Raw genomic sequence first — 20,023 nt, forward strand, 5'->3', positions numbered from 1 at the left:
ATATTCGCAATGCTAACAAGCCGAACAATAACAAGCACCCTTCCTAATTGTATTTTCAAGTAACGTATAATTAGATATAATCACACATGTGACATTTAAGAAAATAATGGATTATGTTCTCAATCAAGTACCTTTGTTTTTCTGCTCCAATAGAAGAACTGCTTTCAAAAGGTTTTGGAAAAGCCATATATTCTGTTTTCCCTGAAGAATTCTGGGCTAATGGTTGCTGTTGTTCAGTGGGTGTAGAAATATTCTGAGAAAAATCTCCAAAATTAGAAGGAAATAAAGGGCTGAAATTCATACCTAATAAATAAAAGCAAGGGGTAAGACAACAATAAAGAAGTACCTAAAGGCCTTAATACGAAATTAAAAGACCGTTTTAATTAAATGTGCCACTCAAATCCACCAAAACAAGTAACTGTTAAAATAAACTAACATTCGTTTGTTCAATCACTGTTTACCGTTCATCCCACTGGATTTTTGGCATTGATGATTAAGGGAAAAACAGGTACATGCCTACAAGAGTCCGGGACCCAGTGATTTGATGAATGTCAAGTACTATTACTTCTAACTTTTAGCTCTGAAGGGAGGAGGATTATTTATTTACCTGTTATTTCGTTTAAAGCTCAAAACAACACTATGACATAGGTATTATATTAATTCTACCGGGGAGAAAACTGGCTCAAAGATTAAACAGCCAGTAAATGGAAGAGCAGGTCAGATCTCAGTCCGAACTCAGGTCTGCACAACTCCAAAGCTTATATTCTCTCAACTTTAACTGGGAAACTAGAATATAACTACGTTCTTACCATACAGTGCTGTATCAGATGTATTTGCAAGGGGCTACTAACAACTTGGGCGGGGGGGCGGGGGAGGTGGTGGTGGTGGTGAGAAAAGGCTTCACAAAATTAATTTGTGAAGAATGAATAGTCTTCGCCCAGGGCTGGCACAGGCATGGAGCATATTAGGGTAAAGGAACTGCATGTGCAATTTTTAATATTATCTGTTATCTAGAAATCTACTCAAAAAATGTTTGCTGCCAATATTCATCAGTGCTCAAAAACTAAAACACTTGTTAAATTTGTTAATGCCATTGTTTTTATAATCCTGCTAAGAAAATACACTGCTATTTTTATTGATTTATATTCACAAAGCCCTCCAGCCCTCCCAACCCTTCTTCTCCTCCTGTATTCCCTGGCAAACACCTTCAACTCCATCTCCTTCATGACTCACCTCATCTAACTGATCACCTGACTTATTCTACCTCTAGAAAGTCTTTTGAATTACTCCTACTTCTGTACCCCTCTTGCCAATGCTTAGATCAAGCTATCGTTCTGTCTCTGATGTAACTACAACAGCCTTTGGTTTCCTATTCACCAGCAATACTCTCAGCTCCTCTCTCGAATCTCTGCAATGCTATTACTAGTGTGATATTCCTAAAATAGAAATCTCATGTTATCCCCTCAAAAACCTTCAATGGTCCTTCTGGAAGGCAAAAGAAAGTCTAAGCTTCTTTGCACTGCACAAAAGGTCTCTGCTGCTCTCCAGCCACATCAATTACTCTTCCCCTGCTAAGGCCCTGAACACTAGCCATACTTAATGACCTCTACATTCCCTACGTGATATACTGTTTCATTGCTCTGTAACTCTAAGCGGTCCCACTGATTGATTAGAAAGTCCTTTCTCCTCTAATATCACTGGAAATAAATTCTGTTCATTCTTTAAATAATATGCTTTCTGGCGGGAGGGCAGGGGGAGGACTTCCTGACAATCTCTTGCCCTAAGGAAAGGTCACTCGTCTCATTTGTACCACTGTTCCTGCACCCATGCCACTGCACTAAGCACCTACTGACATGCTTAGCTTCCCCATTAGACTCTAAATTACTTTACGCATGTTTTACTCATCTGAATCCCATTTATACGGTAACTGAGACATAACGGGTGCAGAAAAAAAGCCTGAATAAGAGCCAAAGCTAAATAAAATTAAATCTAAGCCTAAGCTAAGGTTTAGTCTAGTAACGTATCTCCCTACCAAGACATGAAGCTTCTCCAGAAGAGCACTGTTTTATTCGTCTTTACTCTCCTCACGTTTTACACAGTGCCTGGTGCGCAGCAGCCATGGGATAAGTTAATTCTCTTTTCCTTAATAAATAGCTGCTGAATAATTCAAAGGTATAAGACTAAGCAATCATTCACAAGTAGCTGACTTAATTTCATTAGCAACCATTGTTTCAAGCTTAAGTTTTCACCATAAAGAATCAATGTAGAAGAGTTCGTACTTTCTTTGCATAGATCTACCATTCTGGAAGAGACTGATAAAACTCCATGCGACAGACAATATTCTCAAGCACTTTGCATTTATTTATTTTCCTCTTAAGTTTTCAGTCACTTACCTGGTGCAAATGATGAAAAATTAGTAAACCCGGGTAGGTTAAACAGATTTATAGGCTGTGATGGAAAGCTGAAAGGACAAAATAAACTGGGAGAAGAAGGGTGTGATGCGCTGCTGCCTCTTTCCTTGCTTCCAGGTTTTTCTGGGTGCTGATTTTGTTGGCGCATAAGTTCATTTAGCATTTGTTTCAACCTATAAATATTTAAGGAATCAGTAACCTACAAATCAGTTATATTAACTTCGTTTACAATACTTTCAGAAAAAATACATGTAAAAAGTGATTCAAGAGCATGCAGAAGAGATGAACTGTTTTGATATTTACTACAACAAACATCTGCTTGTCCTGCAGGCTTACTTCAATAACTTGGCCTTTGGAACAAGAACTGCACTTTCTACTCTGACCAGACAGGAAGCATAACTATAAGAAACTTTTGTTGTTAAAAGCTTTACTGAGATATAATTTACATACCATACAGTTCACCTAAGTGTGAAGCTGAACACTGAAAATTTTAAAAAACTAAAGTCTACAGCATTAATAGGGAACATCAGGCAATCACTGTTTATAAAATTCTTGGGTATAGAGAATGTTTCAATATTCAGTTTTGCTCATGCCCTTTTCTCCCAGAAGATAACTATTAAAAACATGCTCAGTTTTAGCACTTACTATACAGTTTTACTGCTTCTAAGAAACAGATTACCTTTGCACATTATTCTGTTGCCATGTTAGCTGAGTATAGCACTGGTTCAACTGGTGCATTATAAGGTGGACCTGAGGGGATGCAACATTGCTAGGCATAACACTGTAAGGACCCGTGAGAAGAGTTTGTAGCAGACAAGACAGCGTCTACAGAAAGACAAATTGTCATAATAGTTACTGATGACTTGAGAAAAATGTGCACTGCTTCAAAAACAAGATATAAAAAATTTACTTTCATAGTAAACTTTACCTGCTGGTCTTGCATCAAAGTCTGACAAATATTCACACTGAAATCAAGTTGTTTCTTTAGCTGATTAATTTGTTCTTGCCACTGCTCTTTCTCCTCTACGTAAGAGAGTTCTGACACCCAACGGAGGTTTTCCTGACGCTGCATGCTGATATTCTGCTGTCTTGTCTTGGCTAAAGGACGGTAATTGCCATCTGCTGAAAAAGGGCGATTGTTCTTCCACCTAACACAGGTTTAAAACATTAGGTCATCATCTGGTTTTTAAAATCTGGCAGTAAATCCTGATACCATGGTTCATACACCAATATTTTCTTAAGATCAAAGTTTAAGTTCAAAGGACTTCAAAAGTATGGAAATGAGGGGGAAGTGAGAGGGGAGGGAATCCCAGATTTCTGGCCTTGGGCAATTATCATTCTTAATTATTTTCTTTTTTTTTTTTTTTTTTTGCTTATGTCTTACACAAAAGTACCCGTGTAATTCTGTATTCTACAAAATGAAAATATTTTATTATATCGCTAGCATTTTTCCATTCTTCATGCTTTAAACTTAGCCACATGACATTCCATCATCAAGTGGAACTACTTTACCATCTTTTATTCATGAAACATTTTTCACTGTTAGAAATAACAATATAATGAATATTTTGTTGCTAGGTCTTTTTCAGTATCTATGATTTTCAGTTCCGCTTAACTCCCCAAAACAGGAGCCAAGATCAAAGCTTAGGAATCTTGATCCAGTCTATTGGGATCTACCTTGACAAAGCTCTTATGATACGATACAAAATATATTTGGTCTTTGTCCCAAGTTCCCAGCATAGAGCTCCCAAAACTCTTGTCATCTCTGAGAGGCAGAAGTGTCTTTTGTTATTCATAATGGACTCCTTTCAACCACAGCTAAGTTTATGCTAATAACTTGGCAAGACCTAAATAGCTTCATGAGGGGGACTGGTCACTAGAAAAATCAACCAGGTGTTTACAGGGTTGGAACTTTCAGCCCGACCTCCAACTTCAAGAGGGGGAGGGGCAACAGTGAATTTAATGTCAATGGCTAATGATTTAATCAGTTGTGCATAGGGAATGAAACTTCCACAAAAACTCCTTATCAAGCTGGTTAGGAGAGCTTCTGAGTTGGTGAACACACTTAAGTGCTAGGAGGGTGGCACACCCAGAGAGAACATGAAAGCTCTGCACCCCTTCCTCCACCCAGTCCTTGCCCTATGCATCTCTTCCATTTGGCCATTGCTGAGTTGCATCCTTTATAATAGGCAGAATTTGTGAGTTGTTCCAGGAAATTATGAAACCTGAGGAGGGCTTGTGGGAACCCCCAAATTTTTAGCAAAGTCAGACAGAAGCGTGAGCACATGGAGACTTGGGACTTTCAACGGGAAGTGAGGGCAATCTTGTGAAACTGAGCGATTAACTCATGGCATCTGCCCTAATTCCAAGTAGTTAATGTCAGAACTGAATTATGATACCCAGTTGGTTCGGAGAATCAGGAAAGTGCTTAGTGTCACAAAGGCCTGAGACTTCAGAAATCAAACAAAAAGTTAAAACAGTGAAACAAACCTATTCTTAGTTTCTTTTACGTTGTAAGAGTTATGATTTGCACTGTTAGGCGGATACATAGAAAAGTTATCATTGGAACTGGCATCTTGCTCTTCTTCTTCCTCCTCTTCATCTGTCCGAACAACTCCTTCAGAAAGGTAACCATCTTCATCTTCTTCATCCAGGGCACACTGGGTAGAACCTCCCCAAGTTGCCATTGTTCTAGAGATTAAGAGACAAAAAATAAGAGATCATTTTGGAGGTCAGCTAAATACTTTATCATCTACTATGTGCCAGACATTGTACCATGTACATATGTATGCGTATGAAACGTGTTTGCCTGTTTATAAAATTTCACTGAACTATAGTTCCAAGATGGGTAGTACTCTCTCCACTGCTGATTTTTGGAATATGTTTACTCTGCCTTCCACAAAACAATTGTTCAAATAAATTAAAATAGTAATTGTATCCCTTAGAGTTTTTTCCTAAACTAAACCCCCTCAATTTTTAACTCTTCCCTGAGCAACAGTTTTCTAGATCAGAGCTGTCCAAAAGAACTTTCTGCAATAGTAATAATGATCTATACGAGTGTATTCAATACAGTAACCACTAGGTACACATGGCTAATGAGCACTTAAAATGTGGCTGGTGTGACTGAGAAAATGAGTTATTAATTTTATTTAAGTTTAATTTAAATAAGTACATACATATAGGTAATGTAACAGCTGCCACACCAGAAAGCACAATTCTAGAGCCATGGCTCCCAAACCTATATGCTCATCAAAATTATCCAAAGAACTTTTCTAAAGCTCAGATGTGTGGTACTCAGAACAGAAAAAAATACTATAGATATAATTTGATAAAGAAAGTACATTTGGCTGGGGCGCCTGGGTGGCACAGCGGTTAAGCGTCTGCCTTCGGCTCAGGGCGTGATCCCGGCGTTCCGGGATCGAGCCCCACATCAGGCTCCTCTGCTATGAGCCTGCTTCTTCCTCTCCCACTCCCCCTGCTTGTGTTCCCTCTCTCGCTGGCTGTCTCTCTGTCAAATAAATAAATAAAATCTTTAAAAAAAAAAAAGTGCATTTGGGTCTTGAAAACAGAATAAGTTCTTCTATGAGGAAGAGAAGTTTTGTGTAACATTCCAGAAATGCTATCTGAGGCTATCAAAAGGTAAGGCCACAATGAATTTGAATTTCAAAATGCTGGCTCTGAATACTCCCATATAGATAAGTAATTAATGGACCTTACAGATGGCCAATTTTTTAGAAATAATCTAAATATGGAAATTCCAAACGTAAATCCTAAAAACTAAATTTTTTTTAAAGCATTACTTTTTTATTTTTTTTTATTTTTGAGAGAGAGCGAGCATGCAAGCATGCAAAGAGGATATGAGGGGTGGGGAGGGCAGAGGGAGAGATCATGACCTGAACTGGTATTAAGAGTCAGATGCTTAACTGACTGAGCCACCCAGGCACCCCAAAACTAAATTTCCTAATCCTTAGGAAATATACAAATAGGAGATTCCTCATTTAGGTAAAAATATGCTTATTTCTGGCCTGATAGGGAAGTATGACAAAGTAATGATCATTTCACTTAAATAAGCTTAAAACTTAACTAAGAAAATAAGGATTATACACTCAAGAAAATCTATCGCCATTTGATCCAGTGCCTTGAGAAGTTAGAATAAAAAATAGCTGGATTTAGTTAAACTGAGTCACGAAGGTGATGCTTAAACAGTAGCCTCAATGAAACAGCAGATTTGAGCTGAGAGGGAAAATGAAGCTGCCCGCCCTACATGCCTTAGGTGATGTTAGAAGATTTAAACACCTCTCTTACTTTTCTGTTCTACTCTGTTGAGGCGTACACAGGTTCTCAGACCCATCACTTCTCAGTGACACAGCCACAGGAGATGTAGTTTCAGCCAGACCTTGCCTCCTCTGATGTTCAGCCATGAGCGCTTCAAGCTGCTTTCTTCTCTGTCGTAGCTCTTCCCTTAGCATCTCGTGTCTTCGCATTTCTGACCACAGCTATTATTTTAAAAGACAGAGTCAAGTTAGTATAAATATTTGGATTTGTTTTAGCCTTAATGATTAAAATACAAAGACTTCTATTCTTACTCAATCCTTTTTACACTAAGATATTCCATGGTTAAAAAAGTATTTTCGTGATGAGTAAGAAAAAATTAGGCATTAATTCTTAATGAAAGCAAGTAGTGGCTAAATATACTTCGTCAACTATTTAGAGAAAATTGTAATGTTTTCTACAAATCACATATAAATAAAAGGCAAAAGAATAGGTCTAACGGAAATGATTACTGTCCACTGCAACTATCCCTTAAATACAATTCTGCCAAATATTTGCATAATTTTGAACTTATTTTGAAAAGATCCCAACTTCTTCCCAACTAAAAGACACAAAACAGGCTGCATTTAAAAACATGTTTCACAGATATTCAGTTTTCCTTCTTTAAGATGTGACATAAGACTCGGGAAAGACAGGTACAATATACAATACCTCGTTATCTACTACTGAAGAATCTTCAGGCTCACAACCAGATTTGCTTGTACTGGTTTCATTTCCATTAACAGCTGGGGTTGAAGTAACAGCTGGGATATATTTTTTTGTGGGACAATTACCCGCACTAGTGGCTGACAGCTAAAAAAGGATTAGTAAAAGCCATTATGAGGAATTAAAGCGATTATGTTAATTTCATAAAAGCAGTTATTTTACCATTTCTTTGGGGCTCTAGTACCATATTTAATTTGTTATTATCAGACCTCAATTGCCATCATGATCTAAAGAAAGCCTGATATAAGAAAACAAAGATGAAAACACAGGGTAAAGTGGATGAGTAGTAGCCAAGCCTCAGGAACAAGAGAAAAGAGGGATAAAATGCTACTATGGAAAATTTCATATACTCAACCCAACTCTCATATATATTCCTCCAGACACTAGACTAGGGAGAAGGGAAAAGGATTAGATAAAGTAGAAAAGGTTAAGAGTCTGGGGGAAAAAAAACGAAAAAAAACATTACAGAGAAACAGCATTTGATGGGTTTCCCTTTCTTTGAAAACAAAACCTGACTGAGGAATAAAGCTACCCAAAACATTTTAAGAAAAATCTCATAAAGAATTGGTGTTCACTTCCTGTATTAGCTTTACTCCTACTCCTGATTACCTGACATGGTCAAAGACTACTCATTCTGTTTAGTCTCCAAGTTTAATAAGCAAACTGTAAATATTTTAATTTCCTTAGATAATTCATGATGGTTTAAGGGCTTTATTATGTAATTCTGGGCCAATAAAAGATGGAAATGCTATTCCCTTAAATGCAAAGCTGAAAGCAGAATATTTTAATATAATAGTTATGAATACTCATGTTCTGAATCTACAGTAGCTAGCCCAACAAGTGAAAAGATAGAAGTAATCACAGTCAATTCCTATGCTATTTTTCATAGTGTAAAAGTACATACCTAACCCCTTTCACTAGTTCATCCATTTTATTAATCATAATATTGGTATAATTGTGTCACCTCAGTACTAGAAAAGGCAAGAGTACTTTCCAATGACATTAGTTTTGTTTTGTTTTTTTTTTTCCAATGACATTAGGTTTTAAACATTTTTTTATACAAATGGAAAGAAGAAAGTTCCTACTTACCTGTAAGTCAGGACATGCCTTCTGCAATGCTTGAATTTTCTCTTGAATCTCAATCAGTTTCTTTCTTTCTTCCTGCAATTGTTTGAGTTCTCTCTGTTGCTGCTGTAGTTTAGCCTCATAAAATTTCTCTCTATAATTAAATTGACATTACATTTGCAGACTCCAGTTAAATCTGATGACAGCATTAAGCACGACCTAATACAGAACCTAGTCCAGTAAGTACCTTCTTTATAAGCACTGAACTTCTATTAAATGAAACCCAGGAGCTTAACATACCTTGCCTTCTCATTTATTCCGGCATCTTTCTGTGTTTTATTGGCATTTCCTCTAGTGTTATTTGCATTTTGTTTGTTGTCTTCCTCTGCTGGGTAAAAATCATCCAAATTCGAAGTATTGGTAGAGATAACTGCATGATCTGCTGCATCATCATCCTAAAAAGCATCATTAAGTTAAAATAATCTTGTGCTCTAAAGACATCATCCAATTCATACTTTAAATACCATTATTCTGTAAAATTTACATAACATAAAAATTAAAGCAGTAGATTAAGTACATGATTTTTAGAGAACACTGAAGCTCATCCTCTACCAATGGCAGGAAATGAAGTACTAAAACAACAAAAAAGTACATTTATAATCTGAGCTGCCAATGACCCACTTAATGACTAATGATAAGTTGTCTTTTCTTATCTTGACCAGATACTGAGCTATCAAAGAATAGCTTTGTAGAGAATACAAAAAAGATCAGAAACACACCATCAGAGATGGGAACTCCTGATACTAGATAATTTTTCTTAGAATGTAACTTTTTAAAAAGATTTTATTTCTTTATTTATTTGAAAGGGAGAGAGAAAGAAAATACGAGTAGGGGGAGGGGAGAAGGGAGATGGAGAGAATCTCAGGCAAACTGTACTGAGCACAGCCCGACGCAGGGCTTAATCTCACAACCCTGAGATCACAACCTGAGCCAAAACCAAGAGTCAGGTGCTTAACCAACTGAGCCACCAAAGTGCCCTTTAAAACATAACTTTTACATTAACAATTTCAAATAATCAATGTCCAGTTCCACTGTCACTTGCTTACAATTTTCTATTCTCTCACTTTGGTCTTTAGTTTGCCAAACCAGTACCAATGGCTCATAATACAAAAACAAATGAGAATATCTCACATCTATCATGACTTCTGGAAAAACAACTAAAGTTCTTAGCTCCCTAAGGGTAGGTCCACATCTGCTGTTAAAATCAATGTACATACTGAGAGGGGGGCGGGGGAGGTTGTTGGGGTGAACTACTGCGTTTTTTAAAAAACATTTAACTCTATATAATTTTATATTTACTCATGCTTTCCCTGAGGACCTCAACTGAAACTTTAACCTTTGGAAATATCGTTCTAATAAAGCCTTAAAGAGTTATAGCTGACTCAATTATAAAACTGGCTAGGCAATTTTAAGTTTGTAGATGGTGTTATTTGGTATTGGGGCTTCATCTAAAAATTAGCCTAATTCATTCCTAGTATGGACAAGAAGATTGAAAAGAAACTGGGTTGGGATTCAAGAACAGAGAAGCTGCATTATGAGGTCTTTTCACACAATAAAAAGTGGAAAAATTAAAGTACAAGAAAAAAATACAAATCCGCCTGATGTTTCAGAAGGCAGTGAGAAGGTACCTGAACAACTGAATATCAACTCCAAGGCTAAAAGAAAGGGACTCAAGAATTATGTTTTAACACAGAGTCTTTTGAAAAAAATCAAGCAGTATTTACCTGTACCATAGCAACAAGATCTTGTAACTGTCTTAGTTTCTGTTTTGCAGCCATAAGTCTATTGATCTTCTGTTCAAATTCAGCATCTTCTGGAGCCTCATCAACCAGACTGCTCCTATGACTAGTTAATGAAGCTCCACTGACTCCCTCATCTTCTGCTTCTTCCTCTTCTTCTTCATCATCTTCATCTTGTGTGCCATGAATCCCCTGTTCTCCTTCTCTATTATAGTGACAATCTGTTGAAAGCATGTATCAATGAAATCAATAATCTAATAAATTTAAGAAGAGTATGAATGAAAGAAAATCCACTTCAAAAAAACAATATGGCAAAATTATCCATCAACAGTCAATCCTACCTAAAGCAGGAGGCATGTTCAGCGCCCTTATGTTGGCAGCAGATCTGTTGTTAATTTCACAATTAGAATTAACTGATCTCCCCTCTCTATTATTAGAAACGCACTGTGCATTAGAATTACTATTTACTTCGTTCCAAGTGGCAGCTACTTGTGGATTTCTAAAAGAAAGAAAACAGCCTGAGGTTATTTAAAGTAAAAAAAAAAAAAAAAAGAAAGAAAGAAAGAGAAAAATCAAAGTTTTAGAACTGCTGATAAAATAATTCCGAACTATGAACATCACTGGCTATTTCTCCATTTAAATTCATACTCTGAATAACTGGCTCTTGCTTTTCAAAAACTTCTGCCATTTGGAAATTTAAGAAGAAAAACACCCCCAAAATCAAAGTTATACCTAAAAATAAAGAGATAGGAAAATGTTAAGTTAGATACTTCTTATGATTTACTTGCATTTGATCTAACAAACAGCAAATTTACTAAACTACTGTACTCACTGCTTCTGTATTTGTTTTTCTTTACAGGGCAAGTAAGATTACACTGGCCAAAACAGGAGACTTAAGCAGATTTACAGGAGAAAAGCTTAAATAAAAAGCAAGTAGCACTCTACTGAGGTTTTTCTGTTCCATATTAGAAGCATTCAGTTGGGAGGTACATGTTAGAGAAATAAACTTCAAGTTCTTACCGAATGTTAGTAACAGGTTCAGAGTTTTCATGTTCAGAATCGTATTCTGACTCTTCAGTTTCTTCATCTTTTGTGTTTTCATTTACGGCATCTGTCATCATATCTGATGTTTGTTCATAATAATGAACTAATTCTCTTAGTTCATTCAATCTCTTTCGAACTTCATTTAACTTCCTGAAAAACAACAAAATGTATATATAATACCCATTTTAGCAAAATAAAGCATGCAGTATTTCCATATGAAAGCAGCCAGCACGGACAAAATTCAGATCTAGTCAGATATCCCGGGGTGTGACTATAAAGTAATAAATTTAATTTGAGAATAGCTTACTCAATCTCTCATCACTCAATTTTCTTATGTCCTATTAGAGACAAAAGCATTAACAAAAATGTTTCAAGTGTTCACTTGAAGCAGACTTGGTTTCTTAATAAATAGTGAAGTACTAAATATTCAACTTAAATACTACCTCTCAGGCAAATCAGGAATGCAGACACTATTAGGCATTTACAGAAGGTTCCTGATCTGTGACACATAGAGATCTATAAAGTGTACAATATGTTTACCCAAAATATTAAGTTTGTTGAGTTTCTATTTAGTGCCAGAAACTATGCCAATGTTTTTAATCTGTAAAATACCTTTATGAACAGATATATTATTATTCCTATTTTGTAGATGAAGAAACAGAAGCTTAGTGAGGACAAGTTATTTGTCCATGGTCACACAGCCTTGTGAGATACAATTTCAGGGCTTTCTGATTCTAGGGCCTGGGCTATGAATTTAGAATCATTTGAATATAAAAATCTCTTAATGCAATCCCAGCTATTTCCAATCCTTTAGCTGGAAAATGGGAATGCATTAGCTCACAAAAATTACCTGTATTACAATGTCACATTTCTCCTGGACAACTCAAAAAAATGCAGATATCTCACTCACACACGCGCGCGCGCACACACACACACACACACACTTCTTCCACCTCTTCATTTAAGAATATATTACATAAATTCAGTTTTTCCAGAATTTTCAACAATCAAAGAAAAACCCGTAATTTATCCCCATTATTCAATTCTATTCTATGTAAACAATGTTTGTAAAAGTATTTTACTGGAGTTTCTCAGTTGGATTTAGATGTCCTTCATTTTCACTCTCATTCTGAGAAATTAGAGAAGCAGCAGGATAAGGAACAGATGATGTGAAGCTATTGGATTCTCCATTGACAACTGGTGCTAAGCCTATAGGAGCAGAGGGACCTGAAGTTGTACTTCTCTGATCCACACTTCTTTGTGGAGAGGCTGTAGAAGGCACGACTACAAAAAAAAAAAACAAAAAACAGTTACCATAAATAAACAAATACAGCATCAAACAGTTTGCTTACATATAAAAATAAAAAGAAGTCATTAACATCTTAAATTCTGCAGCTTTAAATTTCAGAAACTTAAGGATATTAATAGCCAGGCCACTTATTCAACCAAACAGACTTAAAACAGAAGGAAAAAATTAAGACAAGGTGGAAATTGACAAGAACTATTATATTCTACCTTAACAAGTAACTCTTCTGATAAACCTGATTATAGGTTAAGTTAAATAGGGCAAATGTGGGGCGCCTGGGTGGCTCAGTTGGCTAAGTGGCTACCTTTTGCTCAGGTCATGATCCCAGGGTCCTGGGATCAAGCCCCACATTGGGCTCCCTGCTCAGTGGGGAGTCTGCTTGTCCCTCTCCCTCTGCTGCACCCCCTGCTTGTGTTCTGTCAAATAAATAAAATCTTTAAAGAACAAAAACAAAAAACAAAAACAGGGCAAATGTGTATGATGTTCAGTACACCATTTACAAATCTTTACAACCCTAGGGGATTAGGCCCCAAAGAATATTCCAAATTCACAGCTCAGAGTAATTTTATCTGGTCTCCAAGATGGATTTTCCTTGTTCCAAAAGATAAACTTAAAGTGACTGTAGCGGGGCGCCTGGGTGGCACAGCGGTTAAGCATCTGCCTTCGGCTCAGGGCGTGATCCCAACGTTTTGGGATCGAGCCCCACATCAGGCTCCTCTGCTATGAGCCTGCTTCTTCCTCTCCCACTCTCCCTGCTTGTGTTCCCTCTCTCGCTGGCTGTCTCTATCTCTGTCGAATAAATAAATAAAATCTTTAAAAAAAAAAAAAAAGTGACTGTAGCACATTCATACCATGAAATACAACTCAACAAAATCTTCTGATTAGATGATGGCTTATCTCCTACAGTTCTTGAATTACACGTTAATTACTTTTCTGTCCACACGGATCAAAGATACCTTATGCCTTCAAGGGCAATGAAGATTAAGAATCTTTGCACTTGTCTTCCTCCATCACTTTAAAACTACTATCATTTATCTCTTTCTCACAGGGACAACCATTATATGTTGCTCACATTATGAATTGCTACAACTGGTTTCCAGTGGTGTCTTTGCTCTATTCCTTGACTGTTCTACCTTTTGCTGCTGCTTTCCGACTGTTCCCCACTGTTTCCCAGAGTCATCAGTAGGCAGAGTGCTACTTTATCATGTATATAAAACTGACCACCAGGCCTTCAGTACAACTTTCGAATTTTAAGTTTTTCTTAGCTGTGTCCATCTGTAGAAGATAAGCATTGGGCTGGGGGTGGGGAGCGCCTGGGTGGCTCAGTCAGTTAAGCATTTGCCTTCAGCTCAGGTCATGATACCAGGGTCCTGGGATCAAGCCCTGCATTGGACTCCCTGCTCAGTGGGGAGCCTGCTTCTCCCTCTCCATCTGCCCCTTCCCCTTGCTTGTACTTTCGCTCTCTAATAGGTAAACAAAATCTTTAAAAAAAATAAAAAGCATTGGGATTAGATTATACTCTAGAGGAGCAGAGACTAGCAGAGGTCTGGGAAAAGAAAGGAGGATGTTTCAGGAAAAAATATTAAGGTGTTTTTTGGGGGGCGGACAGCAGAGAAACAGAAGATGGACAAAGAATAAGGAACCGGGACTCCAGAGATGTTTTTTCTATTCCTTGTCTTTTCTTTAATAAGACAGCACTTGGAATGTTGAAGAATTATGACTAGCTAGGGTTGACCCTACTGATCAGACCCTACTGATCAATATGCTAGAGCTCCTATTACTAACTGTTTGGGTAAGAGGCAAGGACGAGGCTTGAGAAGGTGTGAAGACAGCAAATGAGGACTAGTAACTGGATCTCAGTCAGACAGAAGTAAAACATATGTGCAGCAGAAAAGGTGGTTCCTAAAGTGTAACTAGTATGACCATGCTTTTCCTATTCCTCCTAAGATGACTATTTATATATTTCAAAAAAGTTATAAACTTTTTAAAAATTTTTTATTTGTCAGAGAGAGAGCACAAGCATGGGGAGCAGGCTGCAGAGGGAGAAGCAGGCTCCCCACTGAGCAAGGAGCCCAACTCGGGACTCAATCCCAGGACCCCGGGATCACGACTGAGCCAAAGGCAGACACCCAACCAAATAAGCCACCCAGGTGTCACAAAAGTTATAAACTTTTTGCAGTTTATACAGTCTACAAGTTATAAACTGTGTTAAGTTATAAATTTTCTGCACTAAACCATATGTACTATATGATTTTCATGTTTGTTTGTTTTTTTTTATAAATACTTTCTAAATCGGTTTGATAGTTTTTAGATCAAAGTACCAATTTGGATTAGTTTTCCTTTAAGGAAAAATCTGAATATGCTAAAAAATCCAGTAATATATGTTCAAGTATCTAACAGTTTACCTTCTCTTTTTCTTTACCCTGAATTAAAATCCTACCAATTTTTCAAGGCCCAAGTTTATTTTTTCCTTTTACTGAATTATAGAACAGATCTATACCATCTATTTGGTTATCATCATATATTGCCTTGTTGCTTAAGAACTTACCCCATGCAAGTCCTATCTCCTCTCAAATATTGTAATTTTCTTGAGGAACTATGAGTTCATTCATTCACCAGATATTTACTAAATTAACTACTGCATGCCAGTACATATACTCATGTGTCCTCTACCTAATATTGCCGAGCCAGCCTTACTTACATGATGAATTGTTCAGATGTTGATCTCGAAGGGTATGAAGTTCTCCAAGGAGTTTGTCCATTTTTTGTTTCTTTTCCTGTAATACTCTCATTTTGCTAAAAAGTTGTACTTTCTCATCAGGTAAGTGTTCTGAAACTGATGGATTCCTGCTCTGGGAAACCTCCCTAGTTAATGAAAGACTTTCTGCTTGTCTTCTATTGTCTGGAACAGTTGGAGGCTTATTTAAAATAAAAAAAAGAAGAGGACCAAGGCAATGAAAGGTTTCATTCTCATTTTAAAAACACAAAAATACTCTTTATAAAAAGTGATAAATATTTGCCTAGAGTGTGCTGGTGGGTAAGCATATGCCTCTCCAATTTCCAAATTACATATTATTTTCTGATGTGCCACTATAACATCTATATGGTTTTATGGACACACATTACTATGCAGTGGTCTTGAATTCACTGGACTGAATTACCATCTGGATCCAAATTAAGTGCTAGAAATATCATACCTTTTATAAAGTTTCAAAAATCTCATTCTCTCTCTTGCCATCTTTTTAGAATCACCATCATAAACTTTAACTTCTTAATCTGTCAGTTTTTCCTACCACTTCTTTCCTATGATCCTCCATTAAAAAAAATTCAAAATTCACTAAGGCTTATCAAATCATAAAATGAATAAACACCACTGAGCTTAAATTTTAACATTTTGCCACATTAGCATCAATTCTTTTTTTTTTTAAGAGAAATATAACATTACAGATATAACTAAAGCGCTATATATACCAACCCCCAATCTCATTACTCCCTCCAGAGATAAACACAATCTGGAATTAGGTGTCTACCATCATCATATATGTTTATATTTTATTGTACCTACACAAGATATACATCCTTCATGCATTTTTGAACATCAGCCAAGTGGTATCCTTCTTAAACTCGTGTTTTTCATTTATTAACTCTGGCTCATTTACTGTAACTGGCTGTAAGATTTCACTCTACGTGTATATCATAGTTTATTAATCCATTTTCCTGTTTATGGACATTTAGATTGTTTCTAGATTTTTGCTATTAACAAAACCTGCCATGAACATTCTTGTATATATATCTCCTTGTGACCACGTGAAGAATTTCTCTAAGATGGGGCATTTGCAGGGTCACCAAAAAAATGTGCTAGATACTGCTAAATAATTCTACAAAGTGGTAGACCATTTTCATTTATTTTTACCTGGTCAACAGACAGGAGACACTGAATCTTCATACTCATTTCCAGTAAAGAGGTAAAAATTCACCCTTTCTTACTCAAGGCCCATAGATTGAAATTTGCATTTAAATCATTTACGAAGGTCATCAAATTGTAACACTTATTAACTCTGAAATTAAACTTAAGAACTTTCTCCAAAATTGTTAGTAAAATATTTAAGGACATAGATTCAAATATAACTTAAGCTTTAGAAGTTATGACCATAAAGAATCTTTGGAGAGGAATAAAGAACGTATTATCTAGTAGCATATAAGAAGAAAGTTTCACCTATCACGGCATTCAACATAGATTTTCCTCTAATTTAGTGTTTCTCCAAGTATAGTCCCCAGAATACCAGCAGTGGAATCACACAGTGGGGAAGCCCACCTCAACTATATGAAGCATACATACTTTGGGAGTGAGGGGATCCCCATGATCAGAAAACTATATATTTTCTTTAAAGAAAATGCCAGCTGATATTTATGCAATAGTGAAGTTTGGGAACCACTGGTTTAATTAATATGATTTTAAACTCAACTATACTAAAAAATTTAAATTACCTGAGAATCACGAAGCTGATTATGAAAATGCTGAATTAAATCATTCAATTCTTCATTTAGTTCAGAAGTGATACTAACTCCAGATAGGCTACCTGTAGTTTCTGTTACAACTGGAAAGAAAATTAACAACTGTTCATTAAAGCAAACAAATTAATATACCTTTTCAATTTCTGAGAAGCTAAAAATAAATTCGGGGGGGGGGGAAGAATTTTAAAAAATCTTACCTAACATAATTTAAAACTAGTTAACCCTCAGATTTATCTCCTAAACAATCATTTTAATAGAAGTTTCCATCTAACCTGAAAACAGGGACACAGAAAACTCTAGTATAGCGGTTCATCTTCTTCTGTCCCATCATTCAAGGAGGGATATTGCTACATTCCAATGAAGAATAATGACACAGTGGAGTAGAGAGAGGACAGGCCTATCAGGTTGGGTTGGGGGAGTGGCAGGGAAAGTGGTTAATCTGAAAAAGCACAGCTGATACTGACAGGTCTCAATCCCCACACCTTCCCCCAAAAGAATCAATGCTCTATACAGGGGCTGACAAATTTTTCATAAAGATTCAGATAGTACATATGTTAGGCTTTGTGGAAATACAGTTCTGTCTCAACTATCCAGCTCTGCCATTGCAGGGAAAAAGCAACCACAAATGATACCTAAACAAACTGGCATGGATATGTTCCATGAAACTATTTTACACAGTGGGCCAAATCCAAAAGTCCAACTACTAAAGTAGTTGCTTGTGATACAATGCATACTATAAGACCGTAGTTTTTATATCCTTGTGGCACTATTCCTGAGGCACTATTCTGATGAAATTTTGATAAGGGGTTCCTGCTCTACTACCCAACCGCTCTGTGCTTATCCTTCCCAGCTCTAAAAGAGACACTGGCTATAAATTGTTTCTGCTTTAAAGGAAAATACTAGCTTTTTCAAAGAGAAATCAGAATTTCAGGGCTATTTAGAATCCCAAGTATCAGTGCGAACTCTATTTTGAAAAGAAAGAAATTACAGATTACTAACCCACACTGCTAGTTCAGTAAAGAACAACTTTCCCCACAACTATTATTTTGCCTCGTTTACATACCAGAAGATTAAATACTATCCTTCTGGTTTTTCATCAGAAACTCATAAATACAAGAGAATATGTTTTAAAATTACTAACCTGAAATTCTTTTTGAAATAATATAAAAAATAAATTTAATCTTAAACTCTTGGTTCATTCTACTTAGTGTCTGCCTCATTATAGTATATTTTAAAGAAGAAGAAAAAAGTTCATATATTCAGAAAAAGATCTCTGACCTAGAATTCAAGAAATCTGATTTTACTGATATGTCATATAAGTACAGGCAAGTCACAAACTCTGTGTTAGAGCTCCTTCTCTCCCAAATGAGACTAAGAGAAAAAGCTCTGGCGACTGACCTACAATTCTCTGATAATCAAATGAGATGATATAAACATAAGTATCCGAAATCACATCACCACCACAGGCAAATCTCTGAAATCCAGAACTTGAAAAATATTTAAAATATTTAAAAGTCATTAGCCATTAACTAGTATGTCACTGTTTATATATTTTGTTTTATTCTAAATTATCTATTTCCTAAATATAAATGTAAAAGCTAATGAATTCTGGACTTTACAAGGGAAAAATGGGTTGAAAATTTATCTAATTATTACTATATATATTATATATATAAAATATACAATTATGTAATTATTACAAAAGAGTAAGGTACTTGGAAGTCATATAGTTCCATATGAAAATGCAAAATTAAATTATGTATAACAGTGATCAGAGGGCTAAGCCACTGGGCTAGGTGTGGACAGCAGCATAAGTTGAGTAATAACAAGGTAACCTCAGTGAGGACCTAAAATAGAGAGCCTACAGGAAATAAATTATTATTAGACTAAGATGACAGACTAGAAAATATACCTTAGTTTTACTGAGTTCTAATAGGTAACAAGTTGTTTTCAACTTAATGAGAAATTAAACAGGTTTGAAAATGATGAAAAAAAACTATAAAATTAGACTCAATACTGAAGAATTCAATACAATTTCCACCTAAATGATACATGGCTATGAAGGAAGAAGGAAAAATGAAAGAAACGTTTCTGAGTCTCAGGAAGACTATATATAGAATATAAATACGGTTCAAAGACACTAGTGTATACAACTGGGCACCTAACTGAAATAACAGAGCTACTACCAACATTAGAAGCTAAAGAAGCTCTACAAATTTATGCACTGTCTCCCTTCAGGTTTTGACCTTTCCTTGGTAGGCAAGAGAAGTATGGCAATCCCAGGTGAATAAAGTACAAAAAGTGGGAAAAAAAAAACCATGAAGAGCCCTATCAGTGTGAGGTACAAAAACAGAACTACAGCCTGTCTCTTTTACCTCTTAAGGGTACTCTCTGATGAAAAGGAGAGCGAGCTGGCTGGCTGCCCGGTACAGTATGATGGCCAGGAGTTGTCCCTGCAACCTTTTCTGCATAACCAGAGAAAAGCACAGGACAGGGTAAGCCTCATATACAGGTTTCTAAACTAGTCAACAATTAAGATCTATAATAACCAGCATCCACCTTGCAATACCATTATTAATTGAGCCTTACTTATAATAACAACATGCTACACTGGGGCATACCAGAATCATCCATCACAGCAATAGCTTGCTCTGCTTTGTGCTGCAGAGCAAGAAGAGCAGCCTGTCGTCCCTGCAGAGCTCTCAGTTGCTCCTGCTGCTGTAACATCCTTTTTAGTAAGTCATGTTGTTTCTTCAAATTTTCTATCTCTTCCATAGGCTCCTGCTGAGGATCTCCGGCCTAGAAAATAAGATCAATAATACTTATATCTGATTACTAAAATTCAT

The 20,023-nt window shown here is 36.4% G+C and overlaps 1 protein-coding gene across 10 annotated transcripts in view; it reads right to left on the reverse strand.

Annotated features, from left to right (window-relative positions):
* The window catches only part of PCM1 (pericentriolar material 1), an 80,878-nt gene that overhangs the window by 37,436 nt on the left and 23,419 nt on the right, over positions 1-20,023 (reverse strand). For 7 of the 10 annotated variants that reach the window (XM_040643304.1, XM_040643300.1, XM_040643297.1 and 4 more), the window contains 17 exons: positions 19,799-19,976; positions 19,553-19,642; positions 17,151-17,260; positions 15,364-15,580; positions 12,439-12,640; positions 11,333-11,506; positions 10,654-10,811; positions 10,298-10,533; positions 8,814-8,968; positions 8,538-8,667; positions 7,395-7,535; positions 6,717-6,907; positions 4,902-5,102; positions 3,340-3,559; positions 3,091-3,236; positions 2,394-2,584; positions 132-303 (listed from right to left, as the gene is read on the reverse strand). In XM_040643304.1, the coding sequence (XP_040499238.1) occupies positions 132-303; positions 2,394-2,584; positions 3,091-3,236; positions 3,340-3,559; positions 4,902-5,102; positions 6,717-6,907; positions 7,395-7,535; positions 8,538-8,667; positions 8,814-8,968; positions 10,298-10,533; positions 10,654-10,811; positions 11,333-11,506; positions 12,439-12,640; positions 15,364-15,580; positions 17,151-17,260; positions 19,553-19,642; positions 19,799-19,976 (2,912 nt within the window). The remainder of the gene's footprint in view (positions 1-131; positions 304-2,393; positions 2,585-3,090; positions 3,237-3,339; positions 3,560-4,901; positions 5,103-6,716; positions 6,908-7,394; positions 7,536-8,537; positions 8,668-8,813; positions 8,969-10,297; positions 10,534-10,653; positions 10,812-11,332; positions 11,507-12,438; positions 12,641-15,363; positions 15,581-17,150; positions 17,261-19,552; positions 19,643-19,798; positions 19,977-20,023) is intronic. The other 3 variants (XM_040643303.1, XM_040643306.1, XM_040643302.1) reach the window with 2 other exon arrangements.

Source organism: Ursus maritimus, unplaced genomic scaffold, assembly GCF_017311325.1.
Source record: "Ursus maritimus isolate PB19 unplaced genomic scaffold, ASM1731132v1 scaffold_28, whole genome shotgun sequence".
Taxonomy (NCBI): Eukaryota; Metazoa; Chordata; class Mammalia; order Carnivora; family Ursidae; genus Ursus; species Ursus maritimus.